Source organism: Ovis canadensis, chromosome 8 (assembly GCF_042477335.2).
Source record: "Ovis canadensis isolate MfBH-ARS-UI-01 breed Bighorn chromosome 8, ARS-UI_OviCan_v2, whole genome shotgun sequence".
In the NCBI taxonomy this organism is placed as follows: Eukaryota; Metazoa; Chordata; class Mammalia; order Artiodactyla; family Bovidae; genus Ovis; species Ovis canadensis.
Window position 1 is genome coordinate 31,645,581 of NC_091252.1, and position 19,065 is coordinate 31,664,645.

Here is a 19,065-nt window from a genome sequence, read left to right on the forward strand (position 1 = left end):
GCTGCTGCTAAGTCGCTTCAGTCGTGTCCAACTCTGTGCGACCCCAGAGACGGCAGCCCACCAGGCTCTGCCATCCCTGGGATTCTCCATGCAAGAACACTGGAGTGGGTTGCCATTTCCTTAGGTAGTGGCTATTCTAATACATTTCTTCCAGCACCCAAGGAAAATGTATACAGTATATTGAAGCTTCTATGAATTCTGACTCTTTTTGAGATGCAAACTTTTCAGAGACATTGATACATCAGATTTTCCAAGTTCCTGATGAAAACACTTATTAAACATCATTGGGATGCCAGGCCATTCTGATATTGCAAGCACCTTTCTTTCCCATATTTGATTCTTCCTGCTGTTTCTGGGGCTCAGGGCTGAGATTTTCATATCTGGTAGTGTTCTCTGTAAAGTTAAGCACCAGAAAATAAAATGAGGTATACCCAACAATGGTGGTTCACCCTGGAAGTCCTGTGTTACCGCATCTCAGAATAATAATGTCTGGAGCGTAACAGTAAATGTTGGTTGACACTTTGACTGATTACTTGAATAGAAACTTCTAGAACTGCTTTTGGAGGGTAAGGATAATTGGCCATGGGGTGAGGGCAGTGGATAAAAAATTGTCATATCAGCTATGAAATTCAGAAGAGAAGGATAGGAAAAGAGAAGCAAGAGATGGGCAATGATAAAAAGTGAGATAATTAGGAATGAGGAGAAGACAGAGAAAGGAAGCTAAGGAAGTCACATGTCATTCTCACAAGGCTGTTTTGATGTTGCTATTTTCACATTATGACATCTTAAATTTTATATACATTAAAAAGACAAAGAATTAGGTTTTCAGTTTGTAAGAATTACCACATAATAGGCATAGTGGGACATCTTTACCGTATTTCTAACCCTCTATCCTCCGGGTCTCACTTGGAGGTGGGGACTGAGCCTGAGAGATGAGCTGGGGGTCAGGAATGGAGTAGGAATGCCTACTGTGCCTTTTACTAGGAAATTAAAAACCTGCAAGCTTATTATCTGCCTTTAGACCTGCTTGAACCTGTCTATGGCTTGTTATTGCTACATCAGAACCTCATCTAATGACCAGGAGAACAGCATATCTCTGTGGGTTCTCTGTGTATGTATGTGTAATACAGTAGCTTAAAATATACTCTAATTCAATTCAGGCAGTCAGGGAAGTACAGAATTTTGCAGAAATAACTTAGATTTTGCAGAAATCTCTACTTTATCATGAAGATTTTGTGGCTGTGTTGTTTTAATAACTGAGACTGCCTGTTGGATGAAGAAAACCCAAATGTGAGGTCACTTTATTAACTTTTTCTGGTTGAATTCTGCTTTCAACCACCAGGTTCATTTTGTTTTTTTTCTTCTTCCAGAATTTTGCCTGAGAACGTGGAAGAGCAAGGCTCACAGATGGATGAGTTGGTTGCAGATCCTGCTGAAGTATGTGAATCAGTCATGTAATAAAAGAGTGTCCTGATAGGGTAGAGGGAAGGAATTAGAGCAATAATCAGTGCATCCCACTGATGCAGCCAAGCCTGGATCAGGACACCCCTTCTAGTATGTCACTCCATCTGTTGTCTCCATCACTCCTTTACCTTAAGTGTCTTCCTCTCCGGTGTTCCTCTGTGGTCTCTTCATTGTGTTCAGTCGCTCAATCATGTTCAACTCTTTGGGACCCCATGGACTGCAGCACACCAGGCTTCCTTGTTCTTCACCAACTCCCGGAGCTTGCTCAAACTCATGTCCATTGAGTCAGTGATGCCATCCAACCATCTTGTTCCCTGTTGTTCCCTTCTCCTCCTGCCTTCAGTCTTTCTTGGCATCAGGGTCTTTTCCAATGAGTTGGCTCTTCACATCAGGTGGCCAAAGTTTTGGAGTTTCACCTTCAGCCTCAGTCCTTCCAATGAATATTAAGGATTGATTTCCTTTAGGATTGACTGGTTTGATCTCCTTGTAGTCCAAGGGATTCTCAAGAGTCTTCTTCAAGGCCACAGTTTAAAAGCATCAGTTCTTCAGTGCTGAGCCTTCTTTATGGTCCAGCTCTCACATCCATATGTGACTACTGGAAAAACCATAGCTTTGACTATACAGACTCTTGTTGGCAAAGTAGTGTCTCTGCTTTCTAATATGCTGTCTTGGTTTGTCATAGCTTTTCTTCCAAGGAGCAGGTGTCTTTTAATTGCATGGCTGTGGTTGCCCTCTGCAGTGGTTTTGGAGCCCAAGACTGTGGACTCTAAGTATCCTTAAATGTTCCCAAGTCAAAAAGAAGAACAACAAATAGCCTGCTTTTAATCCAGCAAGGAAACATTTGTAAGGGTGTTCTACACTCATTGTCTTCCTTTTCTCACTTTCTGTTTACAATTCAGTTGGAACCTTACAAGCTGGCTTTTGCTCAGAACCCTTCACTCAAACAGCCCTTGGAGAGCCCACTAGTCTCCAAATTGCCAAACTCAGTAGATATTATCCAAACCTCTCCTTAGCAGAGCATTTATGCTGTGTTTGCACGTTCATGATGTGTTCGCACACTTATGCTCTGTTTGCCCCTATTGATCATTACACAGTCTTGAAACTCTCCACTTCCTGACTGTCCCCTTTCTCTGCTCTCAGCTCTGACCGTCAGTCTTCTTCATGCTTGCCTTCTCTGTGTCTCCTCTTTAAGCACAGGATTTTCTTGAGGACCTTCTTTTGGGCCCACCACTCTGCTTAGTCTATAAATTCCCCCTGGGCAATCATCCTGACACAGTTTTAACTAACGCCTTATCTTAAACCATCAAGGGCATATTTCCAGGCTTTATTGTTGCCCTGAGTTTTAGACCAGAAATAAGCCAACCTAGACATACTCCAAAAGCACCTCAAAACTGGTGTGCATAAGATGATTATGTTTCTTGTCACCCTTCAACTCCATATCCCTCACATAAACACTGCACTTCCTCCTGCATCTCTTAACTGGTTAACAGCATCACCACATACCAAATCTTCTGCGCCAGACCTTTTCACTCCCATCACACTTATTGCCACTTGCATCCTCCAGATCTAATTAATCAAGTTTGTCTTGTTTTCAACCTAATGAATTAATGACAAGAGTTGAGGCCTTAGCTATCTTTTTAAACCTGGAATATTGTAGTATCTTCCTCACTGATTACCCAGATGGTAGTAACCAAGGAATTCCAGGCACAGCTCTTATGTGACACATGGGGCTTCCTCCCATAAGTTCCCTATACTCTAGCAGACCCACAGACCCACAGACCCACAGATCTGCCTCAAAAGACCCAGTCCAAGCAAAAGTATTATATGTGTGTGTGTGTGTGTGTGTCTGTTAGTTGCTCAGCCATGTCCAACTCTTTGCGACCCAATGGACTATAGTCTGCCAGGCTCCCCTGTCCATGGGATTTCTCAGGCAAGAATGCTGGAGTGGGTTGCCATTTCATTCGCCAATGTATATATATACACATATATATTCATATTAATAAAACTATGATAATATAACTTATAAAAGTCCTTGATTATTGAGCATTATTGCTTACACTGACTTGGATGGAAACTGGATTTTATTTCTTCACAGAGATATTCAGAAGATGTGTCTGAATCATCTCTTATATAACGGAAAATGTGACACGTATATCCTTGAAAGCAGAGGGCAGATGAGTTGCTAGGCTATTGAGAGGTGTGTTTGCATAGATAAATAATTTCAAGGGAGGAAGCCATGTGTTTATAACCTCATCAATATTAACTGAACTTGAAAGAGTGAATTGTGACGCTGGCATTGATAGGGGATCAAATCATGACCCCACAGTGTCTGAATTCCGCTGTGTGGTTGCTTAATGGCATTTTGCCTCACTTCAGTTCCACTTGCTTGTTCCCCAAGATGCACTGAGTTCATGTCTCTTACCTAGACTATTGCCACATCCGCATGGATTTGTGAACATGGGTATTTGTGTTTTAGAGGTCTTTTTCTGCAAGGACTGTTTTGCGATTGTCTTATCTTAAAGGAGGGCTTCCCTAATGGCTCAGACGGTAAAGCGGTAAAGCGTCTGTCTGCAATGCAGGAGACCCGTGTTCGATCCCTGGGTTGGGAAGATCCCCTGGAGAAGGAAATGGCAGCCCACTCTAGTATTCTTGCCTGGAGAATCCCATGGACCGCGGAGCCTGGTGGGCTACCGTCTATGGGGTTGCAAAGAGTCGGACACGACTGAGCGAGTGACTCCACTTTCACTTATCTTAAAGGAATCATAAAGCAGTTTCTTCTAACATTCGGCTTAAATGTTGATGCAGTATGTTTAAAATAGCTAATGACAATTTAGGTGATACAAGCAAGCATTACTTAACAACTCATGAAGTGGACAGTCTCCATTCTGAGAACTGCAAAATGAGAATATTTAGGAATCTTTTATAGAACAAAGTATAGACCTCAGAGTTGACTTGGTGTTTGGGGATTGACTGGTTATATTGCATTTCTGGTCAAGTAGAATATTTACAGGGATACTAAAGTTACCTAAATTTCAGTTTGCTGATATGGCTCCCTGGGCAGAAGCAGCTCCATCTTGGGTCCAGAAATTTATTTTGTTAAATATGTTATGTCAGGTTGTTGTGGGGATTAAAAGAACTCATCCAGTGTTTGTATTATTAATATTTTGGAAATAATTTCCATTTAAGAATATTTAAACAGTTTAGTCATTTCTTAAGGATTTGGTTTTGAACACTTTTAGTTTGACATTCTTTTTCCTCACCTCCAAAGTAAGCAGGTAAAAATCACTGTGGGAATATTGTCCTAGTCTTGGCATGCCAACCCCCAGACATGCTAAGAGCTGGCGAGGATGTTACAGTGGTTTTGTCTCCTGGATATTACACATGCTGAAAATAGATGGGAAATTTAGTCCATTGTCTAGATGATTCCTTATGTCAGAAGAAAAATCAAATGCATGTATTTACATGTTGGGGTTCAATGAAAACAATGCTGAATTAGAAAACATTTCAAATCATATTATTTCCAGTGAACCAGGAATTATCTTTTTCTTATTTTAAAAAGTCTAGTTCAGTTAAGTTCAGTTGCTCAGTCGTGTCTGACTCTTTGCGACCCCAAGAATCGCAGCACACCAGGCCTCCCTGTCCATCACCAACTCCCGGAGTTCACTCAGACTCATGTCCATCGAGTCCGTGATGCCATCCAGCCATCTCATCCTCGGTCGTCCCCTTCTCCTCCTGCCCCCAATCCCTCCCAGCATCAGAGTCTTTTCCAATGAGTCAACTCTTCGCATGAGATGGCCAAAGTACTGGAGTTTCAACTTTACCATCATTCCTTCCAAAGAACACCCAGGGCTGATCTCCTTAAGAATGGACTGGCTGGATCACCTTGCAGTCCAAGGGACTCTCAAGAGTCTTCTCCAACACCACAGTTCAAAAGCATCAATTCTTCAGTGCTCAGCTTTCTTCACGTCCAACTCTGATATCCATACATGACCGCTGGAAAAACCATAGCCTCAACTAGACGGACCTTTGTTGGCAAGGTAATGTCTCTGCTTTTCAATATGCTATTTAGTTTGGTCATAACTTTCCTTCCAAGGAATAAGCGTCTTTTAATTTCATGGCTGCAAAAACCATCTGCAGTGATTTTGGAGCCCAAAAAAATAAAGTCTGACACTGTTTCCACTGTTTCCCCATCTATTTCCCATGAAGTGATGGGACCAGATGCCATGATCTTCGTTTTCTGAATGTTGAGCTTTAAGCCAACTTTTTCACTCTCCTATTTCACTTTCATCAAGAGGCTTTTTAGTTCCTCTTCACTTTCTGCCCTAAGGGTGGTGTCATCTGTGTATCTGAGATTATTGATATTTCTCCCAGCAATCTTGATTCCAGCTTGTGTTTCTTCCAGTCCAGCATTTCTCATGATGTACTCTGCATAGAAGTTAAATAAGCAGGGTGACAATATACAGCCTTGACGTACTCCTTTTCTTATTTGGAACTAGTCTGTTGTTCCATGTCCAGTTCTAACTGTTGCCTCCTGACCTACATATAAGTTTCTCAAGAAGCAGGTCAAGTGGTCTAGTATTCCCATCTCTTTCAGAATTTTCCACAGTTTATTGTGATCCACACAGTCAAAAGTTTTGGCATAGTCAATAAAGCAGAAATAGATGTTTTTCTGGAACTCTCTTGCTTTTTCGATGGCCACCTAAATATTCAATAATGGGGAGCTGATTAAGTAAATGATAGTATGTCCGAAGAAATCCTACACAGTTACCAAAAATCTTCAGTAAAACAAAATGAAATAGCATAGAAAATATGTTCATCATATAATACTAAGTGCAAACCAGTATGCACAGAGAGATGCCCTTAAATCATGTATGCATATAGGCTTGTGCACATGTGAAAAATTATCTTTGTAGATTTTATTTATAAGAGGCAAGATTATATGTGGATTCCCACCCTTCCTCTTATTTTACATTTCTGAGCATCTTTTGCTTTTGTAATTAGGAAAACTATTTACTGTTAAGAAGAAAGACATTCTTTTCTATCTTATCTAACAAAACCATTTTTTAGTGCCTAACCGACTTCACCAGAGATATAAACAGTTGCTAATGAGACTCAAATAACCCTTTGACTCTCAACAGCATATTTTATTCAAGACTGAATCAACATCTATGGGTAAAGTTTTAATTTTTAAAGCTGAATAGGTGCTCCCCTCTTATGATTTATTTTTCTCTATTGTAATTCAAGAAATAATTATGAAATACTTAAATTTACTAAACAGTACACAAGACGATATAAGCATCAATGTATCTATCACCAAACTTTAACCAACATACCAATTTTGCCACATTTATTTCACATCTTTTTAAAAAAGCACAGCATATAAGGTATTACTGAAACCTCATCCCATCTTATTCCCCTGCTTCCGTCCCCAAAGGTAGTCATTACACAGAAAATAATATGTATACCTCTCAACCACATATCTTAATTTTTATCACATATGTATACATAAAACGGCTTTCTTGTGGCTCAACTGGTAAAGAATCTGCCTGCAAGGCGGGAGACCTGGGTTCAATCCCTGGGTTGGGAAGATGCCCTGGAGAAGGGAAAGGCTACGCACTCCAGCATTCTGGCCTGGAGAATTCCATGGACTCTATAATCCATGGGTCACAAAGAGTTGGACAGGACTGAGTGACTTTCACTTTTCATACATAAAAAGAAATATTTTGTTTTATGGTTTTATATTTACATAAATATTAGACTTTATTTTTTCTTTTAAACTTGCTTTTTTCACTTAACATGACCTTTTCATGACTTATTCCTAATATGTATAGGTTTCATGCACTAATTTTGCCTGAATATGGTATTCCATTGCATGAATTCTTTTTCTTTCTTATTCATTCATCTACTGGCAGTCTTTTAAGTTGATTCCAAGTTTTTTCCTATTGCAAATAATGCTGTTAAGAACATCCTACCACCTTTCTACTTGAGCAAAAGCACAAGAATTTATTTAGGATGCATATTTGGATTACATGACTTACAATGGCAACTTCCAAGCCTTCCCAATCAATGATTCAATGAATTGATCAATGAATTAATCATTTACTGAGGGCTTATGCTATTAAAATGGATAACTACTAGGCCTTAGTTCTTAGAATCCACTTGTGTTTCAAGTCTGTGATTGAAAAGAAAATCTAAAGACAAAAATGTAACACAATTGTCTTCTCCAAGGAATGCTTCTGATTGGTACCTGCCAGGACAAACCCAACCTCAGTAAATTTTCATACTTTGTGCAGTTCTGGGCCCCTGTTAGATGAGCAGCCTGACTCTGACGTCATTATGTTATCTGATACACAGCATCTTGAACCTATAGGTGATTATTCATTCTGAATTTGAAGATGTTTATTAGGCAATTTTAGTTAAACATATATTTACTGTGGAAATACATCAAAAAGCCTAACAGTTGCCCAGCCATCCCAGAGTTAATAGTCTAGAACAGAAGACAGCAAACTAACATGGTAAGAGTCACGCTGGTGAAGTACAGGACTTGAAAAGAACGTATACAGGGGACCCTAACCTGAACTTTGGAGTTTCAGGAACAATTTCTTAGAGACGGTAAATCTGTACTGGAAGGTTTCATAAGAATCAGTCAAAGAAGAAGAGGCAGAAGAAAGTAGAAGAGAGTTTATTGCATGTATTAAATTTCTGTGTATTAACTTTTTAAAAATCTCAAGCTTCGACTCAGTTAAGCGATCTGCCTATATGCCATTGAGGTCCATCAAAGTCTATTTCCTCAGTTTTTCAATATCACTTTGTCATACATTAGGAAGACTGATACATGAGCCAAGATATTCCATTAAATACGGTTTCCTTCAATGTTGTTTGTGTCAGATGCTAACATCCTGAAATATTTTAGAGCCATTAAATCTATTGATTTTTATAAGCATTTCATCTCTATTGACCATTTATCATTCATATTTCTACACTTTCTACTCTGACCACAGAACATAAAGGAAATCCCAGTATCTACACAGTGATTATTTTTGACATCTAAAAATCCTCTGAAGCTTCCAATTGCAGACAAAGTTCCAAAGAGCATATACGTTATATTGATTAACATTAGGTACAAGCAGGAAAAGCCAAAAAAATAAATAAATGAATAAAGGCCTTAGAGCCATGGCTGATGAGTTTGGGCCCTGTCCCAAGGTCAGAGAGGAGCCAGAGAGGACAGTCTTGAGCAGTGCAGGTTGTGTTGAAGAAAACTCCGTCTGAAGTGATGGAGACCTGATCAAGTTGGAGCTAATACCATAATCCTGTTAAGAGGTGAGAGTCTGCCCTGGGATGTTGTCTCTGAGGATGAGAAGATAAGAACTGGGGAAGATAACCAGAAGGAATATAGGGACTGGAAGAGGGGGCAATGAAAGGGAATTTGGAATGCCTTCCAGGTCTTTGGCTTGCCTTCTCTATAATGATGAGAGGGAGAGCTTGGAGAGAATATAATGACACCAATGGCGTACATGCTGAGCCTTGGGCTCCGGCAGAACATCTTTGAGGAAATGTTCTATAATTAACAACTGGATGTTCAGCTTAGTAGCTTGGGAGAGTTCTTTTGGCTGGGGTAAAAGTTCTGCTTGCAATAATAATACAGACAAGAGAGAGCTTATCCCTAACTTTTCAGTTCTGAAGGTATTTAAAACATTTAACACTTTAATAATTTCTGACTATAAATTTAGCCATTTCCATTTTAAAAATACTAATTTAACTGACTTTTAATGGAGAATCAAATTAATCAGTGGAAACTATTTTCTTCCTAATAGAAAATTTCACAGAAAAATCTCATTTTTTATGGCTGCATATTATAGATCTGAAAACAATCAGACTGAAATAAACATTGACAGTATCCTCCCAGAATTATTGATTAATAGAGGAGGAATCTGCATCATTGTATGAAACTACCAAAATGTGTATAAACACAAATTATTTTGAAATATTTCTTGTAATCATGTTTTCATATCCAACAATCAGACCATATTGTATTCTGTAGATGTCATTTCTATAAAACCATATTGGAGTAGTTAATGATTTACCACATTTTGCTTTTTTCCTTTACTTTTACATACTAAATTCTTATTTAATCATACCACACTGGGTTATCTTGCTGGACAACTCTAGCAATAGAGCAGTCCACATTACCGATAAGGACACACAAGAACAATTTGCCTTGCCTTCAATAATACTACTGATTCTATGTGATTTGAATAATAATGATAATTAACCTCAGTTATCATTTACTGAGTCTGTGTAATGTGTCAGAAACCATCATGTTAAATATTTCATAAACATTAGCTGAGTTAATCTTCACAAAAGCCTTTTTGTGGTAGATAATATAATTGAGCCTATTTTACAGATGAGAAAAAAACCCTTTAAAAAAAACCTTTTTACCATGTATTAGGGTATAGCCAGTTAACAATGTTGATTCAGGTGAACAGCGAAGGGATTCAGCCCTACATACACATGCATCCATTCTCCCCCAAACTCCCCTCCATTCAGGCTGCAATATAACACTGAGCAGAGTTCCATGCATTATACAGTAGGTCCTTGTTAGTTATCCATTTTAAATAAAGCAGTGTGTACACGTTCATCCCCAAATCCCTAACTATCCTTTTCCCCCATCCTTCCCTGCAACAACCATAAGTTTATTCTCAAAGTCTGTGAGTCTCTTTCTGTTTTGTAAGTAAGTTCCTTTGTATCAGGGGAAAGTGTGTCTTGGAGAAGTTATTTAACATCATTCATAGCACAAATTGAGCTCTGTGGCTTCAAATACAGATTTGTCTGACTCTGTAGTAAGTGTTTTAAATTGCTACATATTTTCTCTCTACTTTATCTTCATAGTTTAATGAAAACTTGAACAACCAGGTCAAGATAACTCTGTGGTTCCCGGGTGGGTGCCTTTCCCAGGATAATTCGTATATCCCGCATTATCCTGATCCTTTTGAGTCCCTGCTGGACTCTCTGAATCTTTCATGGTCATATGTGTTCAAATGTAAGGAGTTCACAAGAAGCTCTACAGGAGTTTCCCTAGGGAGAGTCACTTAGCATGGACGCATATGCCAAAGACAAGCTATGCTTTTTGGTTTCCAGGATTCACTAGTCACTGCTTGGCCAGTGTGCCCTTATATTCTCTGGGGGAGCATCAGGTTGCGAGAGAACGCTGATATGCCAAGAAGTGCTCTTTTACTGAATGATCAGTGTACCCTCAGAGGGGTTTCTCCGCTAGTTTGATGTCCAAGTGCCTCCAACTTCTTAGGCAACTGAATTCTCAGCTTCCTGTGAAAACACATCAGGGACCGTCTTTAGGTACATATTCTAGGTGAAGTTTCTTTGAGGAGTGGAGAGTTAAAATGAATATTATAAATGGTAGAGATACCCAGGCAATAGTTCATTGGGAGTGGTGGGCGGGGCAAATAATACAAACAAATAATACAACAGTTGGGAGAGGAGGTGGCAAATAACACAAAACATTACCTCCAAAATTCAAAGACAAGAAATCTCACCATTTTTGCGACATAAAATGTGGAAACAGTTCTGTTTTCCATAAAGGTCATGTATAAAGCGTTAATAAGCTAAAGTACACAAAGCCAAATGACAGATCTTGATTAACAAACTGCCCATGGAGCTCATATTTGCCTCGGTGTGTTTAAAGATGCTTGAGGGCTGTAAATCTCTGACCCTCATTCTATTGATTGGTAAGAACACCATCCTTGTTTTTTAACTAATAAAAACAATGGTTTCTCTTTACTTTAGAGAAGGTATCATATTGAGTAGTTAATTTTTCACTTTTTTAAGTGTGTTCCTCAATTCTTACTCGAAGACTCTACCTCTCTTTTAAGAAAAGTCACCACACCACAGTGAGAAATCTTGGTTTTGACCTTCTCGTTACCTTTAGTTCCCTTCAACTTTAAGGTTAAAATTAATCACATCAGCAATACACAAAAATGCTACTTAAAAGCATGAACATAGTTTACTTTCCCATGAGATTTAAATATTTCCCTGATAGTTCAAGGGAAGAAGTCTGGGATTGAATTTGTAGAAAAAGAATAGTGAGTTCTGTTAAAACATTTTATTGGCTGAGATTATCATTTTTTAAAAAGAGATCTTAATTAAGACCCTCATGAAGAAAACCAAAATCTAAACCTAATACAATGTTATATGTCAAACATGCTCCAATAGAAAACCATGAGATTAAGTTCTTTAATTATGTGTTGTTATGGAACACATAAAAGGGGCTAAAGGTTATTTTTAGTAGTGGACTCTAGGAAAGCAATGCTGTTCTCATAGTTAAAATATTTTAGCATTTCAGAGTTGATAAACATCGCAGCTTGATGTTCTTACCAGCCTCTTATATTTTATAGATCTTTACAATTATATGTCTCTCATGTTTTATCAACAAACCACCACAATCCTGAAAGCCTCAGGAGTGCCTTTCCAGACACTCTTCCAAGCTCTCCACGCTCGGCCACACCTTTCCATCTTTTGCTTCCAGGTTCCTTATGAGCTGGACCTTGTCCTGTCCTGAACTTGTCCTGACTGCTCATCCCTTCCCCACCACAACTTCCTTCCTCAGCATCACTTCTCACTTTTTCTTCAATCTCAGTGTATCACTTTTTTCAAGAAGTTTCCCTGACCAAGTCTTCCCATCATATCCCTGCCCTGCATGCATCTCCAGGAGCTCAATTCTTGTTTGAATTTCTCTGAGATCCTTCACTTCTTTTCACAATTTCAGCTACTTTCACAATTACTTCTTAATTGTACCCAGTTGTATAAATTCCCTGAGGGATGGATCTTGTCTATTCTTGTTACCACCAGTGTGAGCAGACATATTTGTCAAAACGTGGGATAAAATGGAGTATCTCTTGCCACCTTCAACATTGTTAATGCATTAACAAAGCCTAACAAAGCTACCAAGACATTTCATTAAAAACACTCAAGCAATAAGTAAATTAAAAAATTTTTTTCCTGTAGATTTAATTGATGTTTTAGCTTATGCTATCACTTATAATTTTTATGTATAGTACTTTTATTTACTTATTTATTTGTCACTGTTGTTTAGTCACTAAGTTGTGTCCAACTCTTTTGCGATCCCATAGGCTGCCCATGGGATTTTCCAGGCAAGAATACTGGAGTGGGTTGCCATTTCCTTCTCCAGGGGATCTTCCCAACCCAGGAATCAAACTCGCAGTTCTTGCCACGTCTCCTGCATTGCAGGAGGGTTCATTACTGCTGAGCCACCAGAGAAGCCCAATTTACTTATTATTGGAGTATAATTCTTTATAATGTTGCATTAGTTTCTGCTGTACAACAAAGACATACAGATGGCCACGGGGCACATGAAAAAATACTGACCTTCACCAATTATTAGAGAAATGCAAATCAAAACTACAATGAGGCATTACCTCACACTGATCAGAATGGGCATCAACAAAAAATCTACAAACAGTAAACGCTGGAAAGGATGTGAAGAAAAGGGAACCCTCTTGCACTGCTTGTGGGAAAGTAAATTGGTATAGTCACTGTGGAGAACAGTATGGAAGTCCCTTAAAACACTAAAATTAGACCTTCGATATGACCCAGCAATCTCACTACTGGGCATATACAGTGAGAAAACCATAACTCAAAAAGACACACGTACCCCATGTTCATTGATGCAATAAGTAAATTTTAAGTCTTTAGAGTAAATGAAATATTTGTAAATGTTGAGATAAAGTTTTAATAGGAGCCAGAATCTATGTTTTCAGTTGTTCTATTTAGAAATATAGCAGTATTATACTCTTCATGTTTCGATTTTCTTTGATTAGTGAATAACTGTTATTGTTTTCCAGAGAAGTAAATAATATGGTATTCTCAAAAAAAAAAAAAAAACCAAAAAAAAACAACTTCCCATGCTACTGAATGAGCAGAGAATCTTTTACTAGAACCCCTGATGTGATAAGTAAAAAGGTTAAACTAATGACTGGTCAATTTTATCTTCCTAAACATCTGCATGAATATGATTGAAATTATAGACATTAGAAGAGAAATTTGGGGGAAAATCAGAGATCTCTCCAACTAGATTAGATTCTACAGAAAACTAAATAAATTATCATGCTCATTCTAGGACTGTTTTTAAAATAGGAAACATTTCTACCATAGTATTGTGTAGCCAAGATCAATGAAAATGGAACAACACTCTTTATAAGATTTTGATATTAGAAAACTAATCACAGACATTTTTTACCAATCAGAACAGAGATAAGACCTTATTTTGTAGGCAGAGATCTCAAAATTTAGCAAATAGATTGTTCATTGGAGTCTACTTAAAACTATCAGTCTTTCCCAGCCATTGCTAATGTCTATATCACAGCATAACTGAAATTTATTTTCTTTTCATTTAATCAGTGTGCTTTTGGAACAGACAGGTTGTGTTCTCTGCCATTTACAAACTCAAGGATTTAATTTAGAATTCAATAATTGAATGAGATAATATAATGACCTTTTATATAAATTCATCATTTCTTATCTTTTCCAAAGCACAAAATGTCCTGTATGCCATTATCATTATTGTTTACTTTTCTAGAAGGTTTTTGTTTAAATTTCTATAACTCACCTAGGATTATAAATCTGCCTTTAAAATACAGTATAAACAGTTTACTCCTCCAGGCCTTATAAGATCTCATAGCTGTTATTATGAGACTTGTATGACAATTAATTTCACTCCCTTTAGACTCAGGTTTATAAAGAAATCTGAGTACCTGTAATATCCCTTTCCAGGAAGTTTAAGCATACTCTCATCTGCCTCCTGCTTTTTTGAAAAGATAGAACTCTGGGTTTGGATTTTAGAATTCATTTATCTCGAAGTGGTTTTCTTTCTTCCTTTCTTTTTTCTTTTTTTTCTTGAGGGGAGGGAGGTAGAGGGAAAGAGAATGTATCATCTGGGCTGCCTTTCAAGGAGTGGCACGATTCTTTGTCCTTTTTCGGTGGACTGCATTTGTACGAGCATGAATTAGTGGTTCAAAAGCACAAATTGGTAAGCTTCTAATGTGTTGCCTGTCAAGTTTTTCTGAAAAAGAGGAAACACGCTGTTGTGGATTTGGTGGTGTGGTCAGAGCAGCTATGCTCTGGATGGCTAAATGCAGCCCGTGTCCATTAATGGCTCCCAGCAAATCTGAATGGAGAGAGGAGGATTTGGCATCGTTCCCTGGTAGTCAGGATGGCACAGTCACAGAGCCGGGGTTCTATATCAGGTCTGAGGACCTGCTGCCTCAGCGTCCCATTGGAGGGGTCCGCCTATTGCTGCCTTCTGAACTCCTGGACCAGCTCAGCTGCTTTCTCTTCTTTTCCTCTGCCTTTAGCTCCGCTCCTCTGCCTGTTTGTTTCTCTAGATTAAGTGTATTAGTTCCCCAGTCGCTGCTCCTCGAGAGATGATCTGATTGGGTTAAATAACATTTAATGTGCTTAGTTGCTTCAGCTGCATCCAACTCTCTGTGACCCTATGGACTATAGCCTGCCGAGCTCTTCTGTCCTGGTGGGTCAGATAGTAAAGGATCTGCCTGCAGTGCAGGAGACCTGGGTTCGATCCCTGGCTCTGGAAGATCTCCTGGAGAAGGGAATGGCTACCACTCCAGTATCCTTGCCTGGAGAATTTCATGGACATAGGAACATTTAATACAGATTGCCATTATTGGGCAAAATTTTGGGATGATCCCCTCATAACCTACTGGTTTACCTCTATTTCTCCACAGTTTGGCTTTTGAAGTAGGACAGTTCTTCAGATCTCTCTCATGCATTGCAGAATATTCATATCCCTGGTCCTGACACTACAGGCCAGTGCACCGGCCCTCTTTAAGCATCATGCCAATGAAAAATATTCCCCTCACCATTTCTAAACTATGACCCGGGCTACCTTCAGTGTCTTTTGGACTTTTTTTTTCTTCAAAGGAGAAAGAAAGAGAAAGATTCTGCATCACAACTGTAATTTAAATTTCGCTTAAATTATTAAACAAAAAAAATTCCTTCTGACCTGAAAGTGTACTTGCATGCATGCTAAGTTGCTTTTGTCATGTCCTACTGTGTGCAACCCTATGGACTGCAGCCAGCCAGGCTCCTCTGTCCATGGGATTCTGCAGGCAAGAATACTGGAGTGGGTTGCCATTTCCTCCTCCAGGAGATCTTCCCAACCCAGGGATCAAACCCAAGTCTCTTAAGTCTCCTGCATCAGCAGGCAGGTTCTTTACCACTAGTGCCACCTGGAAAGTGTACTAGGGAACATATAACTGATGATGATAGTTCTGACTTTTCTTATGGCAGTGCCACCTGGAGAGAAGATAAACCAGATCCCTTCTGATCTGTGGGTCTATGTTAACGATTCAGCTGGGTTTTAGTTTTTCTTCAAGTTGTTACAAAACAGGCCTTTGGTCTCTGAATTGTATTAAGGATCCAGCAAATTAATTAAAACATTCATTTTTATGTTATGTATATTTAGTAACCACCTTAAGACTTGAAAGATAGTACACCCAAAATTGAGTTATAAACCTACCATTTAAAATTTTTAACCTTAGTTTTGTAATTCACATAAGCATTAGTTTGAACAGATCACCTCTTTATAATTGATATTCCACAATTTCTAACAGGTTTTCAAGAATAATTTACTTTCAGAAACACAAAAATCTAGGCAAGATTCTCATAACTATATTAAAATTAGTTAACTACATTAAAATTAGTTCCTTCATGGATCTAAAGTTTGGCTGCTTAAGGCATTTTGTGTAGAAAACAGCCAAACTTTAGATCCATGAAGGATATAGTTCAGTTCAGTTCAGTCGCTCAGTTGTGTCCGACTCTTTGTGACCCCATGAATCGCAGCACGCCAGACCTCCCTGTCCATCACCAACTCCCGGACTTCACTCAAACTCACGTCCATCAAGTCAGTGATGCCATCCAGCCATCTCATCCTCTGTCTTCCCCGTCTCCTCCTGCCCCTAATCCCTCTCAGCATCAGAGTCTTTTCCAATGAGTCAACTCTTCGCATGAGGTGAGGTGGCCAAAGTATTGGAGTTTCAGCTTCAGCATCATTCCTTTCAAAGAAATCCCGGGGCTGATCTCCTTGAGAATGGACTGGTTGGATCTCCTTGCAGTCCAAGGGACTCTCAAGAGTCTTCTCCAACACCACAGTTCAAAAGCATCAATTCTTTGGTGCTCAGCTTTCTTCACAGTCCTACTCTCACATCCATACATGACCACTGGAAAAACCACAGCCTTGACTAGATGGACCTTTGTTGGCAAAGTAATATCTCTGCTTTTGAATATGCTATCTAGGTTGGTCATAAATTTCCTTACAAGGAGTAAGTATCTTTTCATTTCATGGCTGGAGTCACCATCTGCAGTGATTTTGGAGCCCCCCAAAATAAAGTCTGACACTGTTTCCATTGTTTACCCATCTATTTCCCGTGAAATGATGGGACCAGATGCCATGATCTTAGTTTTCTGAATGTTGAGCTTTAAGCCAGCTTTTTCACTCTCCTCTTTCACTTTCATCAGGAGGCTTTTTAGTTCCTCTTCAGTAGGCTAGATGTTCCCTAAACACTGTTTCCCCACCTTGCTTTTTAATCAAAAATCTTCAGTTGAGATTTTACTTATCTTTCCTTTCTCATTACATCAGAACTTACTAAAGATATTGGCACTGTCTTTTTCATCTTTGTATTTTCATTGTGTCTGACATAAAACATGCTGAATATATATTTAATTACTATACAGTGGAAATTTGGTTTTAAGTTTTAATATTCATGGCCAAATACTTCTTAAAGCTGTTTTGTTTTCTCCTTCAATCCAAGCCCTTATTAATTTCATTTCCTTTGTACTCATGATATTACCATAGCAAACAATAGGACACTTAGATTTCTCATGATTTGTTATTGTTGCAAAATATTTCTGCTAATTAACTAGCTCATAACTACATACTAGCAAATGGTAGCAACACTCCAACAAGTCCACAGATAATAAAATTGTTTATTGCTTGCTGAAAACAATTCCACAGTTGGTCTTTACCAAATTACATCATGATGTAAAATGGGTGTTTAGGGCTTACAGATCCTTTTATAATGATGTACCCAGGACTTAGAGTATAACCCTCTGCTTAATAAAAATAATAGAACACCTGTCATAAGATTATAGGAAAAACCTGTAAAGTTGATAGAAGTTTCGCATTACTATAGGCCACAAGTCTTAACAACAGACTTTTTCAGTTAAAACGTATGAAAAGATACAGCTAGATGAATGGTGTATCAAATTGCATTGGTTTATACTTAATGAATCCTTCATTTCTGTGTTGGTTTTTGCATCTAGATGATGCTTAAATACTCATTCACTCTCAGTTTCTAAGCAAAGTACTCAGTTAAAGACTGCTTCCATATCTGTAGAAGTTGAAACAGTCTACAAGTCACAATTTCTTTGTATTTATATGCATGGATATGATATGCAAATATTCTAGAATTACTGTTTTTAATTTGATATACCAAGGCACTTTGCCTGCCAATCCTAAGAATTCTTTAGAAACAGTACCAGCCCTGAGAGCAACCAAGCCTTTAAAAATATTTCCATACTTTATTTCTTCCTATCTTTTTTAAATAAAGAAGGAAAGCATTTGTAATCTCCATTCGGTTACATAGAATTGGAATACTGCTATGTAACAGAAATCATCATACTAATGCACAGCAATTGAAAGTCAAGCATCTTTGGTTGAGGCTGAATTGAACTAAGTCTTGATCCTGTAAACATTTCCATAGGAGGTAGCCATACACATTTGACGGTTGTCAAATAAGGGATAGTAAACAATGATTCTGCGATCCTAATAAATTAAAAGTATTTTAAAAGCATTAAATAAATGTTTCTCTTTTTAAAAAACCAAAAATGAAACAGCACACAGATTTTCAATAAATTAAGAAGAGAAATATTATATCTTCATAGTTGAAATGTCTGGGTCTTCAAACCTCCATTGGTTCATTTGATAATGTTTGATGCATGATTAATAATGGGACCACATACATTCTAAACAAATTGTTTGCAAGGCAAATTCTGCAAGTATTTCCATTCACTATGGAGTTGTCCATAGCTTTATGCCAGTGACCTGAAAAACAATATCCTGCCACTGCATAGTCCATTTTCTTTCTCTGATGGCAGTCTGAGTAGATAGGATTTGAATGGCAGAGATTTTTTAGTTTCAAACCCCACCCGACACTATTGCTTTAAGTGCCTCCAGCTGCTGTTCCCATGAACACAGTGTTGATTGGTGGTAGAGAGGATACCATTTCTCTTCCATTTGCTCCATGGGAGTCCAGGGGTTCTTGAGCTGGATATTGATTGGAAGTTCCATACATACACTGGGAGGAGGAGGAAGGAATTGGGGTTTGCAGGCTGGATGCTGTAAGGGAAAATATAATTAGCAATTGAAAAAAGACTGACATTTTCTTTTTTCTGTGCCACTCACTTTAAGCCTGCATACTTACTTGTGCATTTAGCATATATCTTTGTACTAAAGTTGAGTGTGTATGGTTTCTCAGAGCAATTCTTATCTTC

General features: G+C 38.4%; 1 protein-coding gene across 1 annotated transcript in view; it reads right to left on the reverse strand.

Moving 5' to 3' along the window:
* Positions 1 to 17,357: 17,357 nt before the first annotated feature.
* RFX6 (regulatory factor X6) overlaps positions 17,358 to 19,065 on the reverse strand; it is a 51,124-nt gene continuing 49,416 nt past the window's right edge. Inside the window, exon 19 of the mRNA XM_069599175.1 lies at positions 17,358 to 18,910. Within this exon, the coding sequence (XP_069455276.1) occupies positions 18,735 to 18,910 (176 nt within the window). The 3' untranslated portion in view covers positions 17,358 to 18,734. The remainder of the gene's footprint in view (positions 18,911 to 19,065) is intronic.